The sequence below is a fragment of the Brachionichthys hirsutus genome, chromosome 11 (assembly GCF_040956055.1).
Source record: "Brachionichthys hirsutus isolate HB-005 chromosome 11, CSIRO-AGI_Bhir_v1, whole genome shotgun sequence".
Lineage (NCBI taxonomy): Eukaryota > Metazoa > Chordata > Actinopteri > Lophiiformes > Brachionichthyidae > Brachionichthys > Brachionichthys hirsutus.
This window is the reverse complement of record NC_090907.1, coordinates 3978475-4003985: the sequence shown is the minus strand read 5'-3', so window position 1 is coordinate 4003985 and position 25511 is coordinate 3978475. Positions and strand designations below refer to the sequence as shown.

The 25511-nt window shown below is 44.8% G+C and overlaps 2 protein-coding genes across 2 annotated transcripts in view; both read right to left on the bottom strand.

The window, feature by feature from the left end:
• Nucleotides 1-3329: 3329 nt before the first annotated feature.
• Nucleotides 3330-12887, bottom strand: alp3 (alkaline phosphatase 3). The gene is made up of 11 exons (XM_068745725.1): nt 12818-12887; nt 12088-12204; nt 11825-11940; nt 11176-11350; nt 8941-9113; nt 8710-8850; nt 7841-7910; nt 7236-7370; nt 5875-6066; nt 4551-4667; nt 3330-3646 (listed from the first exon to the last, which is right to left on the bottom strand). The coding sequence occupies exons 1-11, from the start codon at nt 12885-12887 to the stop codon at nt 3330-3332; spliced, it is 1623 nt and encodes a 540-aa protein (XP_068601826.1).
• A 4202-nt stretch (nt 12888-17089) lies between these two features.
• The window catches only part of LOC137901576 (eukaryotic translation initiation factor 4 gamma 1), a 32632-nt gene continuing 24210 nt past the window's right edge, over nt 17090-25511 (bottom strand). Inside the window, exons 15-33 of the mRNA XM_068745616.1 lie at nt 25140-25273; nt 24835-24960; nt 24288-24746; nt 23965-24096; nt 23650-23886; nt 23433-23537; nt 22048-22323; nt 21831-21942; nt 21627-21741; nt 21269-21534; nt 21034-21161; nt 20435-20607; nt 20187-20312; nt 19988-20069; nt 19703-19801; nt 19436-19570; nt 19164-19245; nt 18786-18926; nt 17090-18665 (exon numbers count right to left, since the gene is read on the bottom strand). Coding sequence (XP_068601717.1) covers nt 18484-18665; nt 18786-18926; nt 19164-19245; nt 19436-19570; nt 19703-19801; nt 19988-20069; nt 20187-20312; nt 20435-20607; nt 21034-21161; nt 21269-21534; nt 21627-21741; nt 21831-21942; nt 22048-22323; nt 23433-23537; nt 23650-23886; nt 23965-24096; nt 24288-24746; nt 24835-24960; nt 25140-25273 — 3110 coding nt within the window. The 3' untranslated portion in view covers nt 17090-18483. The remainder of the gene's footprint in view (nt 18666-18785; nt 18927-19163; nt 19246-19435; nt 19571-19702; nt 19802-19987; nt 20070-20186; nt 20313-20434; nt 20608-21033; nt 21162-21268; nt 21535-21626; nt 21742-21830; nt 21943-22047; nt 22324-23432; nt 23538-23649; nt 23887-23964; nt 24097-24287; nt 24747-24834; nt 24961-25139; nt 25274-25511) is intronic.

Genomic DNA, 25511 nt, shown 5'->3' with positions numbered 1-25511 from the left:
CTATAGAACCGTAACAGTCGGTAACGGTGCCGAGGGATCCCTCAAAGGCAATCTGGAAATCGTTTGCGCGTCAAGGCGCGCGATGAAACCGGAGAAGAAGATGCAAAGTGGGAATAATATAACGCCGCTGGTGCCACAGGTGTTTCCCGTGCACGAGGAATGCATCCGTCCGCGGCAACAGGAGAACATTCAGTGGTCAACACAATCCAAACAAATAATCAGGGGGGGGGGGGATTCAAATCCGAGGAGGCGCACGATCATGCGCTGGACTCAAACTGGGGGGATGTTGTTCCTCACATGGGGACAGACATTTAGTTATTTCTGTTTGTGGAAGCTCTAGCGCGGAAGACTGAATCTCCTCTTTGCCTCCAGCGCGCATTCGGGTCCTGTTTCATAACGCATCAAAGTTGCGGCAGAACCCTCAACGTGTGCGGCGCGATCAGTTTCCCCTCATGCCTCACGCTGCTTTATCTGGAGCTCAGGCGCCCCCGACAGGATGGCTGGAGTAATACGCGGGAGAGCACGGAGAAACGTGAACGGTGCGAGACGCGCGGTGGAGAGAAGGTGTTGCTGGGAGAACACGAGGAGCTGCGCGCTAGAGTTTAAGAAAAAGGATGAATGATAATAGTACTGGAGCCGCTTTGAGGTCTGACTCTAAACCCACGCAGACACGGGAAGATATAAACTCCACGCTGATGATGAGGCTCGAACACATGAACCTTATTGCAGAGAGGTGACAGCGCATTGCTCTTTGGATTTATTGACCAATTTACATTAAAAATTCGGAATTAACTTCTTCCAAGGAGGAAAAAAAAATAAAATCTAATTCTCATCGCTAAAAACGCTTCAAAAAATGATAATGAAAGTTCATTTCTGACCATACCCTCTTTACATCCTTCAGCCCAGCCCTCACAGAGGGAGTCAACTTACTCCAGACACTGTAAGATATGAGATGCAGTAGAATTCAATTGCTTTTCATCACCCCGGCTGTTAAAGGTTTCCTGGCTGAAGAACGACAGCGTCACAACAAGAGCGCATAAAACACATCAAACTTTCAGACTCCTTCTGCAGCGTAATCCATCTCTCAGCTGTGCGCTCAGGTGCGTCGCAATATTGGAGGGCTGAGTAAAAAAAAAAACATCCATCAGCTCTGCGCAGCTTATTTCTGATGGCACGTTTAATCACACACCTATATTCACAGGGAGAAATCCAATTTTTCTGCAACTAGAATGCTACTCAGCAGAGCGCAGAACAATCTGAGGAAGTCTCACATGTATAGGAAAATATAGAAGAGAAAGGGAAAAGGAGTGAAAGGGATTTATTTGTCATGAACTTAAGTGTAAAGATTGTTTAGTTTAGTATTTTTGCTTTGTGAATGTAATTACAATTACAAGGGCTGCAGCTCAAAGATATTGTCTATCCAGCCGATCTGGATTAGTATCTACATCGACAACACACATTTTTTTTTTATTATAATTTTTGGATTTCTCCAGAAGAAATCTGGCAAAAAAAAGTGTAAAAATCTGGCAATGATAAGGATGAATATAAAAATTCCAGGGTCAGCTCTTATATGTGTAGCGTTGGGCATATGGGGCTAAACGATTATTGCCAAAGCCGACAATGCCACTTCAGGACTTTCAACCTGAATAGCTATTTTTTCCATTCCTTTGGTTCCCAGCTCGTTTTAGCGGGTTTCCCCACCCACAGGTCCGCTCACAGTGATGACCAGCACGGCATTAGTAATTCAAAACATTTATTAACACTCTAAAAACATCCCTAAAACAATTTACAAACAAAACTAACAAAAGAAAAGGAGAGACAAGCAGTGACGGTCTACGACCAACCTGCCTTCGAGACGGGGAAAATGTAAATGAGGAACTGGAACGAGGGAGGGGAAGCACCTATATACGCCCCCCCCCCAATCAGTGGTAAATGGGCCACAGGTGCTCCCTCCCACACCTGCCTGCCCAATTAACCCCAATCATCCGGTTACATATGGATCTGCATTAAAATCCCACAGGCTATACTTCCCATCTTTATTTGAAGCTACATGGAAATCATAATATGTTTTTGCATATTCCTGCTAACATGCAACGGATAAAGAACTGCAGAAAGGTGAATCGAGGAGACCACATTCGGCTTCGTTGTAATAAAGAAGGAGAAGGGTGTTCAAGACAAACAAAACGGTATGAGATGTTCTTGTTTTCTGTCAGGCCAACCTACAGCCGCCCAGCTGAAAAGCAAGAGCAGACATCAGAGCAAAGCAGAGTAAATATCTATTCTCAGAGTTGTGGCTGCAGAGAAGAAGGATTTCTTCATTGAGATCCATGTAGATTCAACTTACTGTCTTGCTGGGGGAGGGGGTGGAATCTCAGAGAGAAGGAAGAAAAGAGGACATATGGCATAGGAGAAGGTGTCCATCTGAGCAGAGAAACACGAGAGGAGGGAAGAAGTGACATGGGGAGCCGATGCCTGTAGCAGCAGGAGATGTCCTGTCCCCTCAGGGCTTCCAGGCGAGCTGCGATGGACAGGAAGGAGTATTCCTCTGAAGAAGATCCCGGGAAACAAGTCAGAGGAAGCTCAGGGAAGGAGGAAAAGTACATCCAGCCGCCGTCGAGAATAATAATGTAGGTCTTGTTTCGTTTTTCTGACAGAAAATACATTTTAGTTTGTTTTTTTTCTCCAACATAATAAACTTTGTTCACAGTACTGTAACTGCAATAGATACTTCATTGGTGCCATTACAACTAGTGACATTTTCAGGAAATGTTGGGAATGTTAGGAACAGCTGATTACATTTTGGCTTCCGGCAAGGAGAGTCAAACGTGGGTTTAATAGATCAAACAGATGGCCAAAAATAATTACCGCAATCTGTCACCCAAAGATAAAAATAGGTGCTCTTTCAATATTTTACATTATTAATGGGCTGCTGCGGTAATGTTATCAAAGCCAGTCGCCTCAAACCTCAATTAGCTCTAAGGATCCTGGATGAGAGGATCAAAGAAAGTCATGTTTTGCTACAAGATTGGCTAAAAAAATACACTAGAGACAAAGACAAGGCTGTTTATTCGAATAAAGTGACAAAGTTATTAATTTGACAGCACATTGGAGTCCGTCTTCTTCAACATGTTCAAAATGGGAACGTTTCTAAAATCACTCCTTCATTACTACAATTAGAAAACGATGAAACCTCCATATCTGCGACTACTAAAACTATCTCTGTCTAGCCAAGCATAACTCAGTCACAGCCCTTCCGAGGTGTCACAGAGCAAGGTACTGAACTGACTTTGACCTTTGACCTCCAGAAAGCAGCGTGAGATCAACAGCTTTCAGACAGGCAACCAAAGGGCCAGCAGCAAGCCGAGCAGACTGCTGAGCAACGCTGCCGTGCTGTGAGCGACCCCGGCTCCGTTCTCATGGCTGCTGAAGGTGCTGTAAACCACCTCTGGTCCTGTTGGACCCTGGCAGTGCCTCAGGTCTGCACCTACGCATGCAGCGTAGGCCATGGCATGGGCGATGTAGTTCTGCTCCTGGACGCCCTGGAAGAGGTGGGACATAGGTCCACGGGCCAGGACTGTCACATCCTCCCCACTGTGGGTGGCGGACTCGGTGGGAACGGCAGACAGCTGGATGTAGTCTTTGGTCTCTGGAAAAGAAACGGAAAAAATTTCATTTCAACCATTTGACAAGAGTCGATCCGAGAGACAATTCCTGAACACTGTCGTTCCATCTGTTCTCTGTACCTGCCGAGCGCCAAACAGCAAAGACAAGGTTAGTAATTAGCGTTTTACCACGGAGACGCATTTAACAGCTAAAGAGCGACATATTTCCCTGGAGAGTGAGTGGAATGGCTGAAAGGTGAGAGAACACGGAACTTCATCAGACGGATGATTATAAAAGGTCGTGGATCACCAGGCGAATCCAGACGCTTTTTACCTCAGCCGAGGTTTCCTCTAACCTCCTGAATATATTCTAGAATGCTCCAACACAAGTGACACGAAGACCTCCCCATGAGATCGATCAACATCACAGAGCATTGATCCCGACAGAGATCGATCCAGATGAAACAATGCCTGAGGGCAATCGAGTCCAGTCGAGTCTTAATGCTAAAAAGAATAGAGGGAAGTTTTAATCATCCAGATCTTCATCCATGCTAGTTTAAATTATTTTCAGAAAAGTCATTCTTAATTTTTTTTTTTTATGGCCATATTGCATCAACTCAACCGTCGTTTTCTTTTGTGGTTTGTGAAACAAAGAAAATCAAATAAAATCAGAAAAAAACGTCAGCGGGAGAGAGAGAATGCACCTGATTCTATTTTAATGAAAGGCTATTCTGAATTAAAGGACGCGGATCTAAACACAGGAGGGCAAACTTTAAAGGTCAGTTCAGCTGTTTTGAACTGATTTCCGGCGTGTTGATCCCTGAACTCAAGTAAGAGAAGGTGAAGAAGTGCCTTCACTAAACATTACCGCTCAGGAGGCGCTGCGTCTGTTTCGGTCCTGTGATAGTCCAGCGAGAAAACAAAGGATTAATGAGCCTCGTGTCTTACTGGTGTCGACTCTGCGGATGTCTGGGCGAGAGCCGTTGATGACTACGTGTCCGGGACCGTTGCCGTACATCAGCGTGGTGTAAGGCAGAAAGTCCGAAGCCCACAGGGGAGATTTACCTACAAGAACCCATGAAACATTATCTTTGATTGATTGTTTTCATTTTTTCTGTGTTTCCCCTGCCTTAAAGAGCTAAACACACACACACACACACACGCACGCACGCACGCACGCACACCATGGTGGTGAAAAAGGTCTGCAGCTTGCTGAGTATCTCTGTGTTTCTCTCCAGATTAGCCATTTGCTTGGCGAGTCTCCCCGCTGATTAAGAGCTCAGAGTTTCACAAGCACATTAATCACTGCTGAAGAGGAGGAGGAGGAGGAGGAGGAGGAGGAGCAGGAGGAGGGGGAGGAGGGGAGCAAAAAAAAGGATAGGACAGGATGGGTAGAGCAAAGAAAGGTGGGCACAGCAAGATGTAGCAAAAATGTCCAGTCGATACAGGCTTTGAACTCCGGTCCTTAAAAATATCATATCTTGTTCCTGAGGTTTGATTTACATTCAAACCCTGGAAACCCACTAAGAGTTGTTCATAATGGAGTATTCTTCATTTTGGGTTCCCTTTTTTAGCCTTTGTCTTTCCTTTCATAATATGAATATTGAATATAATTTGCGTTCTTCAAGTGGGCCCTAAATTGGACCTTTATTTGTCCCTATAGATGTGCACCCCTCTCCCGGGGCTAGCCTAATGAAGCAGCTAAAGGAAAGTCATCCTCCACTCATTCCAGAATGTTTACCTTGATGACATGTCAAAAAGCTTATTGTGTAAATACACAAACGATTTCAGTCTGTCTTAAAAAAAATGATAGGAGACAAGGCAAACCAATAAAACCAGTTTAATCATTGTGCCCCTCCATGAATGTGGTTCATCTTGGGCTTCAAGCCTAAAGGTCAAGGAGAGTAAAGAGTGATGGAGAGAAGACAGAAAACGGAAGAGAGGTAAAGAACAAATGGGGTCGATAAAGAGACGTTCCAAAGGAAGATTAGCAGGTGAGAAAGACTGGCAGAGGAAGGAAAGCTGAAAAGAGGACAATATGAGACAGAGCGAGGAGAAGAGAGACGAGGAGAAAGCGAGGGACTGAAATAGAAAGGCAAGCAAGAGAGCGGCTGCCGGCTAAGGATGTAATTGCCAGGGAGAGAAAGCAGAGGAGATGTCAAGCTGCTGGTGGCAGAGGAGCACGGAGGCTGAGGCATCAGACACGGGGAAGCACGAAAAGGGATGGTTCTCACACCCGGAGAACCTGGGGGGGGGGTCAGGGCATACTTACCCAGAATGCTCTGCCCACGAAATGGGTATCCATTGAACGTGACAGAGTGGGAGTGGTCAGCCATCACAATGGTGAGCGTTTCCTCCTCTCTAGTGAGTTCGAGACCTTTGGCAATGGCGTAGTCCAATGCGACCGTCTCATGGAGCGCCATGAATGCCCGGCCAGCATGGTGGGCCTGGTCAATGCGTCCACCTGGTCACACAGAGAGGCGGGGCTTAGCGATGGCATACACGCCTCACAGAGTGGAACTTGCAGCCAGAGAACCTTTTATTGGCTTGGATGATTTCGCAGTGTCCGCTTGATACCACTAATTAATTCTCTCATTTCTTAGCTTTGAGATTTATTTTGCTCAGCTGAAGATGTGTGTAGAAAATAGAGAGATTTTGTCTCCCCGATGCAGCAAATACTTAAGTAGAGCCAAAAGACTTAGAAAATTGAGCGCTGTGAAAGACAGATTGGAGAGAACTCTCAAAGTATGACCGGATACAAAAGAAAACAGAAGTTCACTTACTGGGACACAAACGATTAGTGAGCTGCAATCGTTCCTCCCGAATCTTAAATCGTACAGTGGGGCTAATTTACCCTAAATGGTTAAAGACCTGACTGCCTTGTACTATAAATACATGCATTTAGCTTTACATTACAGAGTTGAGCAGGCAACCTATTTCAAAAAGAAACTGGGAGCAAAGTCCAGAAGAGATTTTTGTTTTTTTCCTGGAAGATAAAGCTCGTATTTTTTATATATATATTTTCAACTTGAGGATTTTTTTTCAGCTTCTATTCTCGCCACCATCCACGGAAAGTGAAGTCGACTCCAGTTAATAGGTTGCGGTCTCAGCGAGCTGTCAGTGATCGCGTGCGCCATATGTCTGCTCCTATTTATATATTTGCCTGTTATTTTAAAGTCATTGTGAAGACACTTCTCTGGCACCATGGCGTCCCCAGGCGACTATCTCAGATTAAAGGAGAGATGGATGGGGGGGGTGGGGGGGGCAGTGAGGCAGCCGTGAGCTCATTGGGCCGAATACAGAATCAATGTCAAAGCATCCAATCCACCGTTGGCACATTCTGTTTTCTGTAAGGTTCTTGCTACAGCAGATACCACGATGATCGCATCAAGCCATCACGGAAATCACTAAATAAAAAATACAATCCATCTCTCTTTGTTTTAGCAAATCGGAACAATCACCAGTGTGGTCTTTCGATCGCCACCTCCAGGGCTTCCCTTGCGACTACGGATCAATAAAGCAATTGGCCCATCTTGACTGCACGCGTGCTTTTTCTCCGTTTCTCTGGAGATGACATTAGCTGAATGGAGTGATAGGATGCTTGTGGAAGGAGGCTGACGCCGTCGTCCTCACCCTCCACTAGCAGAAAGAAGCCTTTGGGGTTTTTCCGGAGGATGCGGATGGCCTTTTCGGCAGTTTCAGCAACGGACGGGTCCATATTTGGATCCCTCTCTGCCTCGTAGCGCAGATCGCCTGGTTCAAACAGAGCTGAGGGAAGAGAAGGGCAAGGCAAATAAAAAGATGATGTTTCAAACAGTGTGTATTTGTTTTTTAATCCACCCACAGTGGAGCTGTGGCACAAAGGAAAATCCATCCTCCGTCTATTTCCAGGACACAGGAAGTGATAAACCACAGCGAGAGAAAAATCCACACCTTCCAGAAAAAGCATGATGACTGAGTCTCTCCGTGTCGACCACACACAACAGATCACAAAGAAGACGTCATAAGGGGAATTATATTTACTACTAACATACGTACTCAGAGTTTATAAAACAGGAAAATGCCTTCACTTCTGTTATAGTCAGCAGAAATGTGCGCTGACCCAAGACTTGGTAAAGGATATAAACTGTCAATGTTTTTTGCTCCTTTTAATCTTTTGTGATCATGTAGTGTTGTTATATGTGGGATCAATAAAAAAAAAATAGGGGCAGGGCAAATAGAGAATGGAAGAAACTCACCCATGAGGTAGTCGGTAGTTTCAGGGTCAACAGCATCGAAATCTGTTCTATTCCACACATAGTGGGCCACCTGTGTGATAACAGGACACACACACACACACAGGACACACACGGATTGGGACGGTTACAGTAAAAGGTCTTTGTGATAATATGTTACAATTATTAAGAAATGACAATGTTAAGAAACTATTGATATATTGAAGTTTGTATTGTTTGATTACAAGACAAGCTGAGAGTTTTACACTGCATCCATCTCACTTCCGTACTGATATGTATCCATACAAACATTCTTATCAACAGGTATAGCCATATTGGAATATTCTTTAAAAAGATTTGGACTGTGGCAGGTGAAGACCGTAGGTGGTACTAATTCTCCACCCAAGTATACTTTTATATTAAATTATGTATTTCATTCTAAACCGCGTAGGAAATGATGGAAATGCAGTTTTTGCGTCCTGTGAGGAATGTCACAGCCTCTGCTGTTTGCGCTGATTGGTGGACGATCAAGTCACATGATCGTTTGTTTAACCACATTGTGTTTGTATCACAAATGATTTCTGCTTCTTGAATCTCTGACTGAGTTTCCATTCAAGATTTAAGGACGTATTTAATATATACTCATTGACTTGTATTTGTAAATCAAAGCAGAAGTATCTTGTGTACCTTATAAAATAAAATAAAATTAAGCCATGGTCTTTGATGGATAGATCCTAAATAAAAGTGTTTTGATTTCACACCTCGCTGCCTTCCATTTCTCCTCATTTTGCGCTTTTACAACCGAATGTTTTTACGAGTCACCTCCGTGAAGCTCTTTCTCCTAATCCAGTCTGTTTTCTTGGCCACTGCGTCTGATTCTGTAGAAATGTTACCTTTCCAATTTTCATGTTCTGCCACTCTTTGATGAGGTCGCGTCCGTCTTTTCTTTTGCCCCTGGAGGAGTAATCCCTGGGGTATTCGGGATCTTTAGTACCCCGAGGGGTCATGTACTTTCGTCCGCCTCCGATGATGACCTGAAAACACACAAACAAAATGCATAGTGGAGCCGTTCTAAAACAGAGCAAGGCTGCTGATGATTGGGGGATTTGATCCGAGAACCTCACATCTATGTCTGTGTTGTTGAGGAGCTGGGAGGAGATGTCGGTGCAGCCGTCCCTCTTGGCAGCCTCTGGCATGTCAGCGTCGCTGTACCACCTCCTGCTGGCGGTGTGGGCGTAGCTGGTTGCTGGGGTGGCGTGTTGCACCCGTGTGGTTGTTACAATGCCGACAGACTTGCCTACAAGGTCAATTTGTTTCATGCTTAGTGTGCAGTCGTTTTTACATGAACAGAAAGGGCTTTCTGCAGCATCCGAACAGGCCTGAGGTCTGAGCGGCCGGCCGGGAGAGGGTTGAGCCATTAATCAGCAAAACCCCTGCAGGGATTGTTTATTGTGATTATTTTCATATCCGGGATAGCAACTGTCCTCCTAACCACCTTGATGCTCAAACATTACTCTATTATCCTCCTTAAAACCCGCCGGGGACACTACAGGAAAGATGAGAAAGGCATCCAGGGACACTGAGATGAATATGCTGGATATTGCAGATACTGCACCGACTTTCGCTTTGATTGCATCATTTTCCACCAAATCCATAAATGTAGATTTGAATGTTCCAAAGCAATAAAAAGCGAAACAAAGCCACTATTAACAGCGTCAAATTTACGCCCTCCCTCTCCGTGCTACAGAGTGATGCGTGCATGGAACAAATGCACCGTCTTTGTCTGTTTCTTTCTCATTCATTTTCAATTGAAGCTGTTTGTAGCTGTAAGACTTAAACAGACCTTTTGTTGGGAGCAGCATCGAAGCCTCTTTTCTTTCAAATGAAAGTTTGCTTTGATTAAAGACTAAAAATGGCTTCCTTCTACTGAGACAAAATGCATGTGCGCACACACACACGCGCTGGGGTCAGGGCCACAGCATGCTGCCTGTGTGTTTTGTACAATATTCATGGACATTGATAGCAGGAACATGATAAGCGCTTCCTTTGCAGTTTGCAGGATGTTGCTCTGCAGCGTTACCTGAAGCTGCAGGCTGCTGATGCTCCAACCCCCCCCCCCCCCCCCCCCCCCGGTGGTCCCTGTAGTACTGCGCTGATGCTGCACTGCGACTCACAGCAGAGCACTCAGTCGTTAAATCGAGTTTTGCTGAAGCTGTATCTGACCAGAGAGATTTCCTTTTGTCAGGAACCAGAATTAAAGTGCGGTATCCACCAGCTCCGTGACAAAAGAGTGACAAACTGTGATCGCATCCGGTCTTTTCATCCGATCCGCATTGTCCGAGTCTATTCATCGGCACGTTATTTTCATTAGAACAACATCTGACGTCTTCCTTTAGCCATTACAGAGAATAGTAGGTATATGTTCTCATTCTACAGTAATTGTGCTGGAGAAAATGCCTTGCTGTACCTTTAGCTGGTACATTCTTGTTTCACGTTTGCCGTGGCTTTAAGGAGCAGTTTGTCACGTTAGTCTAATAGTCGTTTATTTCTTCAAGATTGACCAGGAAGTTGCACAAGTGTGTCTTTTTCTATATTTTTCATCATCTTTTTAGATTTTCTGGAGCTCCATTATTCAAATTCCAAATAAACATGCAGTCGAGGATTGACCCATAATTTGAGTTATTCTGAAGCACTGGCAGTGTTTCAGAATAACTCAAATTTCAAATCTCAGACATGCCAGAAACAGGTCAGGCATACGAGCATCAGATTTTAATAGCACTGAAATAAGCCTTTTTGTTTAAAATTCCGTTTGTCGAGGAAGATGTTTTAGTTCACCAGATTGTCATTAAGATTTGGATCCATATCAAACGATATATTTGTTTTAGATGCTCCTTTTACTGTAGTATTCATTATGACTCTATATTTTCAAATAATTTTTGAAAAATAGAAAACAAATTGGTGGGGCGTAAAATTGAAAACAAAAACCTTCCTGGATCGGCAGCTACACTGAAATTTGATGGATTTAAAACTTCTGTTAATTTGGCTCAAAATGTTATTCTCAAAAACAAACAAGCCGGCCAACAGACACGGATGAGACCACAACCTCCTTTGGCAGCGCTAACAAAAGTAATTTCCAGAACCCAAATGTCAACATGCACCACCAAACAACGGCAAGAAGGAACACGATAAACTCCTTCCTCCTATGCGCTGTTCAGTTGTTGTTGTTTTATTAGAATTACAAATAACTATCTGGAGTAAAGAGACTAAGACATTAACAATGGCCCTGCTTCTTTTCTTGAACTGCTTTTTTTTGTTTGGTTTAAGCGAAGTGGGTTTTTTTCATCGTTCTGTAGGCTTACCAGCATCTTTAGCCCACTTCAAGATGGACGTGACCTCGTTGCCCTTCTGAGACTTGCAGATTCCGTTACGAGCCGCTGCACTGACTCCGATAGTGTTCAGGTTGGTTTTCACTCCACACAGGTATGCTGTGGCTGTGGCTGCGCTGTCTGCAATCTGGAAGTCCACACTGTAGGTCTGCAAAATACCATATAATACCATTTAAAATGAGGCAGATACTGCAGCATCAGCAGTGCGACAAAGCCGGACTTGCAGTAGCTACATAGCCAAAGGGAAGCTAATGCAGTGCAGGTATGGAAACGTGCAGTTTTGCAAAATTGTATTTGCATTTTTTGTTTATGGTAATGAGATCATATTTATCAGAAAGTCATTCCATGCTCAAATGAGGATAGCAGGTGTTTTGAGATTAGATCATAATGCCATCTACTTTCAATTAAAGTCAGCTGTGATAGGCTCCAGAGAGGGAAGCTACACCCTAGACTAGTTCATCCAATCAATAGGCAATTTAGAGTCACCACTTCTCCTTTGGGTTTGGGGGGTGGGAGGAAGCCAGATTTCCCAAGTGTGACATGTAGGTGGTTCATCGTATGTGCAGGAGGTCGCTCGAGTGGATTATGGGGTTGTGTATGTGTAGCTGTGAACACCGTGTACCTTTGCTAGTCCCACACTAGGGAATGTGTCCATAGTCATCACCGTCTCCTCCCCAGTCTGGTTCTGAAGCTGTCCCTTCAGGATACGAGCTGCTGTGTAGGTTGTGATTCCCATACCTGATGCACACAACACACACACACACACACATAGGCATCTCCATTCTGTTCCAGTAGTAACAGATTTATAACGGAAGTCTCTCTCTCTGTCTTTTCTGCTTGTATTCGCTGAAATACACATCTGTCCATGAGCGTTGCGTCAGCTACCATCTCCAAGGAAAACCAGGATGTTCTTGGCCACATTGGTGTTGAGCTTCCGGTCCAACGCTGACTGCAAAGTCCTCCGGGCCTGTGACCTCCAGAACTCTGGGTTCTCCTCCTCAACTAGAAGAGGACAGATAAGACAGTGGATTTGGTTGGGAAAACATTTGCAAGTTCAAATGTATCTTTGCCTTTGGGGAAAGGTTGTTAACTTTTAAAAAATGGAATCAACAAAGGAGCAACTACAGCACAAAAACTGCAGATTAAAGCACAGTAATCATGTATCTCTCTATTTTGTAACAAACCACCTTAAATGTGGTGGAGAAAGTCAAAGAGCTGCTCTGCTGCTCTGTCCAGACCAGTGGGGACTCGAGCATTTGCCTGTATGTTTGAAGCTGTCATCACATATTCTCTTATCGACTACAGTGCATGTCTCCATAGAAAGTAGTTTGATACAGCGGTCCACTAACAAGCAGTTAATGCTGATAGCAGCCATTTGCACAATTCCACAAGCACTGAGTGTGCTGATCTGAAAAGTTTGGAAGCCCCCTCAGAAGGAGAAGCTAGGGAGCTGAACAAAAGAATAAATGAAGGTAAAGGATGAAAGGTAAGGTGGAACATGAATAATCATTAAAAAGAACAAGGGAATTCCTTCAACCCTGGAGTCAAGTTCAGCAACTTCCTCATTTCATAAGAGTGAGCATCGCTGATATCTGTCTTTTTTTTTTTGTCTTACCTTTGGCATTTGTCAATCCAAAGTCAAGCAGCAGGAAGAGCGTCAAGATGGTCCCTTTTTTCAACTCCATGGTCACGTTCGGGCAGGAGAAGAACTCCTCTAACGTTCCCAAAGATCAGCTCTTCAGCTGAAGTAATCGCACGAGCTGCCAGTCATCGATTACAGCGTGCCATAAATGCATAATGACCCACGGGCGTCTGATAAATTTATGACCTTTGACTTAAAAGACTGCCACGGTTTGCAAAATAAATCTTACAGAATGAAACAGTAAATGATGCCGCGTAGTTATTTATCACTGTGCCACTTTAATTTATTGAACATTTTAGAAAATTGCTGAAAACTTTAATGGCCACCCCTTCTGTGCGTGTGTGTGTGTGTTAATCATACATGCACTGTATCTGACAGATAATGCAGCAGGGAATGCAGTTAGTATGTAAGCAATCAACACAGAGTCCACAGGGAGGAGAATGAATGGTACGAACAAGCTCAGACATCTATCTTCCAGTGAATACATTAAAATGAAAAATGAAAGCAATTTGTATGACAGTGTTGCAGGATTGCTCATCCAAGATGTCTCCATCGCAGATGGCGACAAACTAATAAATCGTAACACAACTGATGCAAAAGCCTGCTTTACATCTTATGCAACAGGTACCGTGTGCCACGCTGAAAATGGGACATTCATCAGAGCTAATTTGAGCCCCTAATGTTCCCGATGAGTTCTCTGATTAGTCTCGCAAATGAGAATAGGCCATTAATGATGAAGGCTGGTTATTTGTTGATGTGCTAAATGAGTGCTTGGGTAACACTTTCTATGACGACCATTCTATGATGTCGTTCAGAATTAATTATATTGATTTTATAGCACTTTATGACGATACTCATAAAGACACAAAAGCGCACCATAGCAACAGTCTTAGAACATAATAGCACTTACTGTTGATTTGTTTACTTACTTTTAGATTAGATGCCAAGAGAGGCTAGAATGGAACCTTTGGTCCTGCTCTTCCTATCCATTGACGTCGTCGTCATAAACTTCCTCCACAGATGCAGCTAATAAAAAGTGCATGAAGCTCGATCAATGACTGACACCATGTATGAGGTCATTTTCGAGTACAAATGCAGACAAGTAGAGGTGAAAATATTTACATATTTTAAATAAAATTAAAATTAAAAAGAGAAAACAATTGAACCCATTTTTTGGAGAAGAATTATTACGGTTTTATAGTTTCATAAATTCCCATTTGCTCTCTACTCCAAATTTCACTCCACATAGAGGCCATGTGTCCTGGGCGACCTTTCCAGCAATTGTTCAGGATGAATTAAAATAATACATTTGATTCTTAAAATCTTCTGGATATTACATTTCAACCTGCTGGATGTAATTTTTGGTTGCTCTATCAAAACAAACAGGTGAATAAAGGTTTTTAGACATTTAATTTAATCATCTTTAGTACAACAAATTGAGATTTCTAAATAAACCCAAATGCCAGCGTGAAGTTCTGGCTGCAGAGGGAGAAGCTGAGTGCAGTGTCTCGGGGACGCGACCACACTCCCTGTCCTCACTGGTGTGGGACCCGCCAGCCAGCGGGACAGCAGACTGTTGCACAGCAGCCATCTGCTCCAGAGTCATGATTCATGATGGCATATTGTACGCTTGTTGCTTTACAGCACGCACGATGGCCATTTGTGTCCAACTGTATTGGTTCTCGTGCCGGAAAAAAAAAAGGTCACAGCAGCATGTTGTCCGGTACGGCAAAGAAAAAGGGTCAAAATAGGTAGAACTGGCAATGCCAGCGAAACAGGAATATAGCTAGTGAAAGTAGTTGGAGTGTAAAATAGTACAAATGTTCCTCTAAACTCTTTAAAGGGACATTTACTTTTGTTTTTGTTTTTAAGAGATGATTGATAACACTTTTATATCTGTGTGCTACATATTGGTCAGCTTAGCGTGAAGAATAGAAGACAGGGGGAACAGTATTTTATATATAGAAAAAAAACTGATACCCAATCAGATTTTTAACACAAAAAAGTAAAACACGATGAGGTAGTCCAACCCAAGCAGTATGCGGAAACCAGTTACCATAGTTGTATTTGAAAAGTAATTGCTGCAAGTACTCAGTAATGTATTTGTTAAATAAGATACCAGAGTGGCATTCATAAACACATAAATAACTGATAAATGTTCAGAGAACTGTTTGAAGCAGGAATAACAGATTGACGAGGAAGCCGGTTCCTTATCAGAAAGAGGAACCGATATCAACTTTAAGTGTTGAGCCAATGCTGTAAACCAAAGACATCACCCTGTGGAACTAGAGCTCACAGAATCAATACAATTCCTGCCTCTGGCTCACAGGCACATTCATACTTTAAACAGTGAAGTGGCCTCATCACTCTCCATTGCAAGAGAACGGAGATGGGAGGAGGCCAAACCTGGAGAGGAGAACTCCAAGGCAATAAATATCTGTCCATCCATGCCTTCAAATTTAGAGAGCAGTGGTTCAAAATAAGCGTCATAAAACAATCAAATGACGGTATCAAATGAACTTTAGACACGTAACAGATAAAGCTATTAACTTCTAAACTTTAGAGGTAGATAATAGTCAGCGCAAATGTAAAACAGAAAAAATTACACTTGATAATTGGATTATTTACTAAACCAAATTGTTTTCCCTCCCCTGCTGAATATTATCAATAAACCTGAGGAAGTGAACAAGAAATATAAATTTGTGTAGTATTTTGTTACACAAGTACAAAACACTTATTCAATCTGTATAATCTAATTTAAAGGGGCTTCATCAGAGCAAATCCCACCAACAGGAAAAAAGCTTCTTTCATATTTCGATCGCAGCAAATAAGACTTTTAGTCAATTTAAGGATGCTCCAGTCAAAGAGCAAGGAAAGGTCAAAGAAATCAAGTCAAACCTCCACCGTTAGCTCTGTGGTTCAGCAGCAACATCTGGATGTTCCATCTTAGGGGTAAAAAAGGAGCGGTGCGATTAATGATGTATCCGCAAATAGCTTAGATATGATTTACCCCTGCTTGACGACATATTTATGGTATTTCACTGAATCCTGGCCGGAGGATGGGTCTGGAACCAGAACAGTCACATTTTACATGTTTATTCCGACCCAGATAAAAAGTAAATATAGGATTCCAGGCATCTTCATGAAACGCAGGTTGTCTTTTTAATACATAAATAAATAGAAAATCAAATATGATATACATTTACATAAAAATATACATCATGAAATATATTGATTGTGCAATATATATACAGTGCAATGGCCCCCTCTAGTGCATTTAGGCTGGTGAATAAAAGATATTCACTGAGCGTGAGGAAGAGGAGGCAGACTGTCTCCTCTTCCATAATGTGACACAAACGCAATTTCAAAGCTGCAACTGAAGGCCAACATGGTTTGATATGTGATAATTAGCCTGTTAGCATGTCTTTGGCGCATGGACTCTTCAGTGAGATTCCCACTGAACCTTCCCTATGGAGAAGCTGTGTCCTCACCGTAAGGACACAGTCTGTCCCGCTGGCTCTTTCTGTCTCTGTCTGCAGGTCCTTCTGTCCGTGGTGCTGCAGAACCTGGACCTGTGGCCCTCAACACTGTTGCTCATATCGCTGGCATCAGCATTTATAGTTTTATGCATCTTGTTTTTGTCTGCTCCTGCTGTCTCTCTATCACTTCCCTATCCGTCTCCTTGTTTTTGACTCTCCTCCTGCCTGTCATTCCCTCTCTCGCTCAACCCAGCCGGTCCAGACTGATGGCCGTCCACCACGATTCTTAGGTTCTGTCCAAGGTTTCTGCCTGTTAAAGGGAAGCTTTTCCTTGCCTCCGTGTGCTTACTCTTGTGGGTCAAGTTGGGTTCTGTCTTTCACTGCTATTCCTGTTAAGTGCCTTGAGATAACTTTCTGTTGTGATCTGGCACTATATAAATAAAGTTGAATTGAATTGAATTGAATAGTCCATATCACTCATCGACATCACAAAGTTCAAACACTGCAGACAACATCCTGGAACAGGTGTGCACAGGACAACTCCCAACAAAGCATTCGGAACCGGAACACGTGAGCAGACGGATATTACCACTGAACTAATGGATATAGATCTTTCTGCAGATGACTAGTGAAGGACCTCCTTTTTATTTGTAGATTTCTGGTGGGGTTTTTTCTGTTGAATTAAAAAGCCAGTTCCAGTTCCACATTAACAGGGGAAAAAAATCCACCTAAAAAAAAAAAGGTTTCACAAACACAGAACTATGGATGTTTTTCTTTTATTGGCAACAATCTTTATTATCTCTTCCAGTTTGGGATGTGAAAAGAGGCATTAACTTTCTTTAATTAAATATCTGTTTAATAAAGTAAAAGCAAAAAAGTATTTACAAATTTTCAATTAAATTGAAACCAATGACTTGGGTTGGATAATTACAAGCACCTTCTGCCAGCTGTGGAGAGAAAATATAAATACAGGGTAAAGCGCATCTTCTGTCTTTGAAAAGAAAAGAAAAATAAACAATCATGTATTTACACAAGTCTGCTTAAATGCAGTTCCACTCGTGGAAGCAGAGAAGGCCTTAGGATTCACACTGTTAAACTACTTTCATAGTCTTTTCCTTTTTTTCTTTCTCCGTGTGTCAATAATATTTTTTTTATTATTTCAAAATCCAACATCAGGCTTTGTGGGAAGATCTTTGCTTTCCTCCCGTCAGTCCACAGTTTGTGTGCCGCAGCGCAGGAGACGAGTGAAACAGTCACGCTTAAGGGTATTCAGGGATTCAAGGTGGGGTTGAGGGGCCTCATCTTCATCATCCCCCCCACCCCAGGAGCAAAACAAATCACCGTCCACTGCCCCTCCTCTACAGTGACAACCATTCGCACAAAGTCCGTGTAAAATCCACAACCGTAAATTCAACTCTTCTTTGAAATGTCCGTTTGACAGCTCTCTCCTCTTCTTTGTAATTTTCTGTTTTATTACAAAATATTACACTCCAATCATCCAACAAGCAGAAGAACGCGAAACCGAACGCTGGCCGTCTACATAATCGTATAATGTAGAACGAACTCTGTGCATGTGCCACGACGCTGCTGCCGTCGTGCCCCCATGACAAACGATGAAGTCATCAAAAATATAAATGAAGAGCGGTTTTTAAATTTTTAAAAGTTTCTCATTTATGTATACATATGTATATGTGTATATGCATATATATATATATACACACACATATATATATTTATATCTCTGTTGTTAAGCAAAATGTCTGAGTTGCCGTGGTGAAAACAATCCATTTGAATAAAGATAAATCTCAAGAAGAAAAAAGGAAAATACTGAAGGAGTCATTTCTCCCATGGCTAATGCCGCCTCAGCATTCTCTCTCTGTCGTATCTATTCTCGCTATTTTATCCTGCGATGTTATTTATTTCAATAAAAGACATTCAATTGGGATTTTTTTTTTCAAGAAATCCAAAAACACTAAAGAAACATTACTCGATCGAACGTTCGATCCATAATACAATCTCTCCCAGTTGAAGAATTTTTTTTTCTTGCTTTTTTTCTGTTTATGCAGAAGGATTTTGCTGATTCAGAGTCCTCCGAATCATCCACAGAGCCTTTTTTGCTCTCCCCCCTCCCACCAGTTCTCCCAGTGGTCCGAGGGGCCCCTAGCTGTTATCAGACTCGTCCTCGGCCTCGCGGAGCCAAGTGAAGAAGGCAGTGACGGATTTGAGGGCCACGCCCTTGCCCTGCAGCTCGGCGGGGTCTTTGCTCGACTCCCACTTGTAAAAGGCCTCCTCTTTGATTACGTCTTCGTCGTAAAGTGTGTCGAAGAACATCCGCAGCAGATCTGACCGAGGGAAGAGAGACAGGACGCGCAATTAAAAAGGAGCCATCTTTAAAAATCATGATTATGTGCATTAAAAAAGTCTCCAACTGAATAGTGGTCGTTACAGAAGCCGCGACTCACTGGCAGGTTGCTCCATCTCCACCATGAGGGCCTGCAGGGCGAACAGCGCCTGCAGCTCCTTCTGCTCGTCCTCCAGGTATTTCTGCAGCAGCTTCGCCCTCAGCGTGATCTGCTCACTGTCCAACTTGTAGGTGTTCTCACCTGAAGGCAACCGTTTTCAGGAAAACGTAAAAAAAAAAACAGGTCTCCAATTGACTTGACATGCTTGACAATGTTTACGCTGGACCGTTGTCTCTTAACTGACATATTTTAAGTCATGCATTCCAATCAACACCAGCTTAGTTTTTAGTTTAAGTCTGCCTCGATCTGATTGGAATCGAGGCTTAAAGGGTTAAAGGCTTAAACGGTTGTGTTTGCGAAGGGTCGACTTCGACTCACAGAGGACTGCCGACTGACAGACGCACGTCATCAAGGCTCTGACAAACATGTTGGAGGAGATCTGCTGCTCGCTTAGGTTGGCCTGAAACACAGACACACACACAATCGGGAAACAAGAAGACCAAACGTAACGAAAGGATAATGTCGAGATAAGGAGGCGACACTGCTGGTTGTATTCCCTCTTGTGTTTTTGTCTAATCCTCATGCTCAATGTAAAGTCATGTAGTTCACACACACACATGCACACACACTCTACACGTAGGAACACAAACCTCGATCCAGTCGAAGAACCTCTGGTTGTCAGCCCTGTCCTGGATCAGCCTGTCCAGCTGTTGGCTCAGCGCCGAAGAGCTCAGCTCCTTATTTTTGCTCTCGTCCGATTCGTCGCCCAGCGTGAACTCCACATTCTGTTTACGACCGTGGAGACAGGCTTTAGTATCGTCACGCTAATCAACATGCTGTTAATGCTACCAAGCCGTTAAATAAGGAAGAAATAAAAAACACACAGTTGAAGCCGAAGCTGGAGCGAGACCCCTCACCTGTTCCGTCACAAATTTGTTGACATCTTTGTCCACAGGGAGGAAGTCTTTCCACCGGAGGCCAGCATCCCTCCACATTGTCCCTGCCTTTTTATGGCTCTGATGAGGAAGACACAGCCTGTGAGCGTGAACCAATGGACGAGGCTACTGGGTCAACATTCACAAATTCACTTAGAGTCCAGCGTGTTGTAAATACTCTTCAAACGGTTGTTTTCTTGTTTATATAAATCTTGTGGGGGGAACGTTTTTGAAGTTTGTATGAAAATGTTGCCGACAGTTTCTCACCATTCCTTTGCAGAGCACGTTGAGGATGCTGACCAGGAGGACTCCAGCTATGCCCAGAGGGACCAAAGGCTTCGAAATCTCCCTGCAGGGACAAAAGGCCAAACGTGGGGTCAGGCAGAAAAACAGAAACCAACTCAAAAGTAAATCTTCTCCTTCGACAAGCATTCACTAATAATGTGAAGTGGCGCCTGAGACTGACGTGAACAGTTGTCCCATAGGGATGCCTTCCTCATGGAGCATGGGTGTGATCAGTTCTCCCAGGTACTGCCAGATGTGGGGGACATCTATCGCCATGTCTTCGGCCACCTCCAGGACTTCCTGAAGCCTAAGAGAAGAAAAACAAACGAACCAGGATGCAGACATTTCAGACGTGGATTAAAAGGTGGGAAAGCAGCTCAAGGTAGCGTCCTTTTAGCTGAGCCTAAAACAACCGTCTTGCGCACTGACCCTTGATAGTACTGCAGTGTTGGGAGCATGCCCGTCTTTACGAGCTGGTGCAGCAGCAGGCCCATGTGCTCCCTGGCGATGGCGCTGCGCTCCAGCGTCGACTCCAGCCCGGTTCGCACAAACACAAAGAGCATGTCGGCGCTGTTCATCTCCTGCACGCACTGCAGAGCCTCCTGCGGAGAACAGAGGACGTGCAGCTGGTTAGAAGTGTTAGAAAAAGGCAGCTGCAAAAATACACACGTCCCCGAAGACAAATCGGTCTTGAATATACACGCAGAGACTATTCGCAGTAAAACAACGAAGGCAGCCGTATGTAGTATTTTCATTCTTTGGGAGAATATAGTTCAACGACATTTTGCAAGGTCAGGAAAATGGTCAGGAAAATTTCTGCAGCCTCTCCAGAGGCGCAAACTTGCGGCGTGCCCTTTAGATTTAGCATGACGATCGCTGCGAATGGAACGTTTCACAGTGCTTCAACAAAGGCGCCGTTCAACCCCCCCCCCCCCCCCTGTGGGAATTTCATCGAGTAGCTGCCGTAGGAAACGGATCTTAATCTGTGCTCCTCTGCGAGGGAATTGAACTTTCCCATCGGCGTGTACCTTCATGTCGTTGATATGGAGGTACTCCTCAATGATGGCGGTGGACTTCTTCACCAGCTCTTCCTCGGTCAAGGAAGGCTTGCTGGGGACCTGGACAGGTGGGGGCGTGGCAGCCGTCTCCCGCTTGGCTGTTCACACAAAACAGAAAAGATAGCATTTGAATTCATGCTAACGCTAGCTTCAACCAAAACCAAAACCAACGCAGTGCCCGTCGCCTTCATATCACGCCGCCCACCGTTCTCTTTGCTGCGAGCTCTCTCTCTGCTTCCTCGGTCTCGATCGTCCGTCATGCTCGCAACCCTGCGGACGGCGTCGGCCGAGCCGCGATGCTCCCTTTCTCTGCTCCCGTCGTGTTTTTCCCTGCTGAAGCTGCGCTTGGTGATCTGCAGCCGATTTCGATCGCGGGGGTCCCCGCGCTCGTCTCTTCTGTCGAATCGTTCGCCCCCGCCGCCGCGATTAGAGCGGTCGTAGTTCTCGCCACGCTCGCGACTTGAGCTGTGCCTATGGTGAGGAAAACGCGTCAGTAACAGGAACAGCTCGTTTTCAGGGCGTCACTAATGTTTGTGTTAGAAAGTCACTGTTCGGTTTGTTACCTCTGAGGAACGCGTCGATCAGAGTCCAGAGACGAGCCTGAGGAGGATGAAGACTGCTGTAAGGCTGAGAACCGGTTCAGAGTGCTGGTGGCGGGACGGCTGCCTGCCTCAGAGCCTGTGAGGTGGGGGGGGGGGGCACGTCAAACTGGTTAATTGTAGCTTTGAGATGATCTGATTTATAAACACATCAGTCTGGAAACCTACCAGAATCTGTAGGTTTCGCGCTGGTGCCACCACTGCTGCCCTTACCCCAGCTTCCCCAGGTGCCTTTACCCCCCGGGGCAAGCAATTGAATGTTGAGGTCAAGTGCAGGAGTCTGAAAGAAGCAACTGCTGGTTAAAAACTATTTCCGCTAACTGGCTGAGCAGGAAAACCATTAAACTCATCAGCACCGGGTCAAACGTGGACCTTTTCCTCCTACCTTAGAAATCTTGCTGAGGCGAGATGGGTCGATGGGTCGGTTCTTGGAGATGGGCACCGTATTCCAGCCCTCGTCCTGAGGAGCAGCCCTTCCGGTGTTATGAGGGCCCCCGCGACCTCCCCCACCCATCCTGCCACCAGGACCACCGCCTGATTCCTTCTTGTAGCTGAGCGCTTGCACCTTCATGTGCTCCCTGTGCTCCTCGAGCTCAGCGTCTTTGTGGATTTGGTCGATGGTCTTGGGGCCCTGGTCGTCTCGCCGGGGAACCCAGTTGTTCTAGGATGGGCAGGGAGAGATGGTGAACACAGAGCAGAGCGAGAGGCCTCTACAATCTCATACTTGTATAACATCTGTAAAACATAACGTTTGGTTGACTTGTCGCACCGACTCTGCAGACAGGTTGCAGAGGAGACTTTTGAACTGGTCACAAAGGGGGGGACGACGACTAATAAACCTCACAACAGTAACAACAGCTGAGTTCAATTAAGTGTCCCTGCAACTGGGACAGCGTCACAGCATGTCCAAAAGCAGGACCTCCTCTCAGCTGTGCAGCCGGTCTGCTGTACCAAAGCACATCTCATCCTGGCCGTGCGCTACAATGAAAACAAATCCAGGAGATTTGGGGTGTTTAGGACCGAAAGGCATCAAGGCGTGAACATCCCAGTGACTCTCCTCTTAAGCCAGGAAAAAATAAAAAATGAAAATGAAAGAAAGTTATACTGGGTCAATGTGCTGACTCAGTCTTGAACAAACACCGGGGACCAGCAGGTTTTGCAGCGCTGTGGGCGGGACTGTGAGCCCAACTCCGGGATGGAAACATTCTCTCATAGGAAGGAGCAACTCCGGACTCAACTGGCTGCGTAGCAATGAAATGAGACGCGAGCTTATCAAACTTCTAAAAGAAAAAAAAACACAACAGTTTAAGACAAAGTAGGAGCTAATTAACAACTTCATTAACGCGCTGAAGACACGGCAGAGTGGGAGTCTGGGCTTCGGACTCGTTCCCGTGTGAACACTGGAAGCCGTGCCCTCGGCCTCAATCCGAGCCAATCTCTGCTGATTATGATGGTTTTTCTTTTTCTGTGTGGGTTAGCTGGTAAACCTTTAGCGTTTAGCACCACGCGTGGTCAGCAGACTATGCAACCGCAACACGGCAGGCGACAAGAGAAAATACGGCTTTAAAGGTATAGAACTTTAGCTTATAGAGAAAACTGGCCAATCTATACACAGGAATGTTTTTTAATCATCAACAAAGGATTGCAACTTTGTTTCGGTCATATGGTTTTGAGTTCATATTTCACGCGAGCTCAGCGCCTTCTTTCCAACACTCCTTTGAGGTTTCCCCACAGTGCACGTGTACTGTAAAGTGTGTGTTTGTGCTTTACCCATCGAAGCTCGATCACATCCTGGAGCATAAAGCGGATCCTGGAGGTCGTCTTCTTCTCCTTGATTATCTTTTCCATTTGAGTGAAGTACTGGTCCATCCGAGGCTGAGGATGCAGACCACTTTTATTTGACCCCGTTTCTCCGTCTCGCTCCGTATTAATATATCTACGCTTCAGAATGATACACGGTCTGACCATACACACGCATCTGATGTACCTTGGCCCTCTCAAAGTCCAGGTCCTTGCCGATGGTGGACAACAGTCTGCAGAGGCACTCCAGGGACTCTTCGTCGTGGTTTTTGAGCAGCTTTACAATGCAGTCGTGCATGATGACCTCCGTGAGCATTTTGAGCTTGAACAGCTCACCGATGAATTTGATGTTGCCCAGCGAGCGCCTCCTGGCCATGTCTTTAGCCTGCTGCAGCGCCTCGACGAGTCTCTGCTTCTCCTCCTCCTGATGGAGAAACAACATGTCGAGTAAAAAGTAATAGCTGAGGAGGACAGTAACGATATTGAGGACGCATCATCATACCTCTGAGGCAGCATCCAGCTCCTTCTGCTTCTTCTCAAAGATCTCGTCGTCATCTTTATCCTTTTCGAACTCCTTCTGGCATCTATTTAGCAGCAACTTGCGGAAAGAGATTCCTGTGGTTTGGATTTTAAGCTGAGAAGAGATGAGAAAATGACTATTCAAGAGTGGGTAGAGTTCCGGAATGTAGTGCTTAGTTTTTCAAAGCAATCATTCAACCCCGTCAAGAATCACAGAACGATGACGGCAAACTCAATCACACTAGACCTCCGGTGGCATCGTTCTTATTCAAACCAGACGTCCATACTATGCGTGGCGTTACGTACCCCCAAAAGGCAGCGGCACATGTTGGCGTAGGCCACCGAGAAGTTGGGCTCAGAGATGGCCTTTTCGAAGGTGAGATCTATCACTCCTTTCAGCCTCTCCTCTGTGTCGATGGTCAGCTCCATCACCTGTTTCATTAGCTGTTGAAACTTTTGAGGGGTGAGTTTGTTGAGGATGCTGCGAACCCGTTTAAAGAGATCCTGGGTACTAGTGTGATCTTGACCGGTCTCCTCGGCGTCCTCTGGCCCGCGGGCGCGTGTACTCTTCTTCGCTGATGGCTTCCAAGCCTTTTCTGCCTTGTTCAGCTGCACGTCTTCATTAAACGACATGCCGGTGATGATTTTTCTTGGCTCTTTCCTCTGGCTCTGCTGAGAGCGCCGTGAACCGCCGATCCCCATGCCCATGCCCATGCCCATGCCCATGCCCATGCCCATGCCCATGCCCATGCCCATGCCGGGAGGCTGAAAGCAGAGACAAGAGGAAGTCAAATATCTCTTTTTACTTTTGGAGCACAAACAAGCTGACCATATGGAGAAAGGTTAGGCTTACAGGTCCTCTGCCTCCACCCCCCATGCCAGGCCGACCAAGGTTAGCGTAGGAGGGTGTGAAGTCAGGTCCGCAGTTCATTCCCGGTAGACGAATGGGGTCCAGTTGACGAAGAGGAGTTTTATTAGCCTAAACACCCATTGAAAGAAACTTTATTCAGACAATATTTAAGAAGTAAAGTTTATGAATTTGTATTCTACCTGCTGCAAGCACTAAAATAAAACCAAAGACATGCATCGACTCGAAAGGAAGGGTTGTGTATTTTAAAAGCGATCTCAGCAAACTGCAAACAAAGAGAGAAGCAGCACCTTGTCCAGAACGACATCACTGATAGCTGGGAGACCCTCAGGCTTGTTCATGCTGGCTGAAATGAACTGGAAGCCAAGCAGAAACTCTCTGTCGTACTTCTTCTTCTCCTCCGGATTAATCGGCATCCATTGTTCTGAAAGAGAAACCGTGACATAACATTTGCAACATTTGAAAGTCAAGTCAGTATCCAGCTGCGAAGACTGCGCTTCCTGGCCAAGCCCGGCCGCACAGTCATGGAACGTAAATAATATCTCCGTCAGCAACAATTCTGGACCCGGGACTAAAGCTGTGATTCAATGTCCACCGTCTTGACCACACCGGTATCCGTCGTCTGTCCTGCTACCTACATTTGCACTTAGTTGATATGATGA

What these genes read in the sequence shown, in the direction of transcription:
- alp3 (XM_068745725.1), bottom strand. Translation starts at nt 12,887, where the DNA reads ATGGAGTTGAAAAAAGGGACCATCTTGACGCTCTTCCTGCTGCTTGAC. An exon ending in CTAGTGTGGGACTAGCAAAG is followed by an intron (nt 11,351 to 11,824) that starts GTACACGGTGTT and finishes GGTATTTTGCAG; the next exon opens with ACCTACAGTGTGGACTTCCA. An exon ending in TCGTGGGCAGAGCATTCTGG is followed by an intron (nt 4,668 to 5,874) that starts GTAAGTATGCCC and finishes GGGTTCTTGTAG; the next exon opens with GTAAATCTCCCCTGTGGGCT.